General features: G+C 40.7%; 1 protein-coding gene across 1 annotated transcript in view; it reads right to left on the minus strand.

The window, feature by feature from the left end:
* Window positions 1-1,722, minus strand: part of lama4 (laminin, alpha 4) — a gene marked incomplete at its 3' end in the record, with an annotated part of 62,466 nt that overhangs the window by 11,106 nt on the left and 49,638 nt on the right. Inside the window, 1 exon segment of the mRNA XM_014030930.1 lies at window positions 1,185-1,330. Coding sequence (XP_013886384.1) covers window positions 1,185-1,330 — 146 coding nt within the window.

Consider the following 1,722-nt stretch of genomic DNA (forward strand, 5'->3'; position numbering starts at 1 on the left):
GCTCTGATGCTGCTGCCCCAACAGATGATGGCAGAAGAGATGACGCTCTCAACCTTGTAGAAGATCTGCAGCATCTTGCTGCAGACATTGAAGGATCTCAGCTTCCTTAAGAAGTACAGTCTGCTCTGTCCTTTCTTGTAGACTGCTTCACTGTTTGAGTCTCCAGTCCAGTCTGTTGTCCAGATGAACACCGAGGTATTTATATTTATATTTATATTATTTCCTGGTATTTACATGTAGATGTGTTAAACAACTTAGACCACCCTGTAGTTTGAACCCACCCATTTTTCAAGTGAGCAAAACTATTGGAACATGTGACCGACAGGTGTTCCTTATTACCTTTAAGGTTGATTGTTCAAACATTAAATAGCTCTGCATAACTGACTAGTCTACCTTTTGGCCTGCGTTTAAACCTATAAAGTAAGGTTTTTTTTGTAAAAGAGGAAAAACCAACAAGAAGACCAGTCTATGGGAGAAAAGCTGAGAAAAGAAGGAAAATCAATCAGACCCATTGGACAAACATTGGGCATAGCAAGCACAACAATTTGGATTGTCCTGAAGAAGAAAAACTGCTGGTGTACTGAGTAAGAGACACCCAACAGGTCAGCCAAGAAAAACACCAGTGATTGATGGCAGAAAYATTGTGAGAGATGTGAAGAATAACCCCCCAAACATCAGTGACATCACCCAACAACCTCCACAGTTCAGGGGTGAAGGTTTCACAATCCACTGTTTAAAGATGACTCAGAGAGCAGAAATGTAGAGGCCATACCCAAAGACGCAAACTACTCATCAGTAATAAGAATCAGAAAGCCAGATTGAAATTTGTAAAGACGTACCATATGAGGAGCCTACAGTGTTTCTAATGCACGTCTGAAATCCATTTATACTCTGGCTAAATGTTCATGTTCTAACACCATTTTTATGTGTTGGTAAAGATGCCTGAGACAAACAGAAGATGTTCACCTGGACACCAATGTCTACTTTTATTAAGGAATGAGTAAAATGAGGAATAAATCAGTCAAAAAAACACTTATGTAAATGAGAAGTCATTATGATCAGTTAAAGACCATGATCTTTACCTTACCTCCAAGTTTTTCCTTCTCCTTTTCTAGTGAGTGTTTGTGGGAGTGACGTGTTCAGGTGAAACATGTCAGTGTTTCGGCTGATTCAGATTCATTTACCTTTCTATTTTGATGTGGTTAAAGACTGCAGGCCACTGGCTGACAGGCTTGGAGGTCAGCGAGATCTCAACATCTTCACTTCCAAGGTTGTACACAAATACCAGGTTGTCATTCTTGATGGCCAAACCCATGTAGTCCTTCCTACCCTGCAGGCAGAGACAACAGAAAGTGCACTTTAGACTGTGGTGTAATGGAACTAATACTTTTATGTTTAAGCAAGTAATTCATGACATCCTGTAATGACCTAGGTTTTCATAACATGCTGTTCATCTGCAGACAGAATGATTAAAGTCAGAACAAGATTTGCTAACAACAGGCCTTCTTAGATATCACTTGTGTTTATCTTTGTGTTTTCCATTGACCTTGTATCAAATCTTGCTAAGATGACAGAATGGTGTTTGTTATTATATATATGAGGCCTCTGGAGACACAGTGAGTAGTGTGTCTCCCTCCCTCCCTTCGTTCCTCCCTCCCTCCTTTCCTTCCTCCCTCCCTCCTTTCCTTCTTTCCTTCCTCCTTTCCTTCCTCCCTCCCTCCT

The sequence above is a fragment of the Austrofundulus limnaeus genome, unplaced genomic scaffold (assembly GCF_001266775.1).
Source record: "Austrofundulus limnaeus strain Quisiro unplaced genomic scaffold, Austrofundulus_limnaeus-1.0 Scaffold1145, whole genome shotgun sequence".
Classification (NCBI taxonomy): Eukaryota; Metazoa; Chordata; class Actinopteri; order Cyprinodontiformes; family Rivulidae; genus Austrofundulus; species Austrofundulus limnaeus.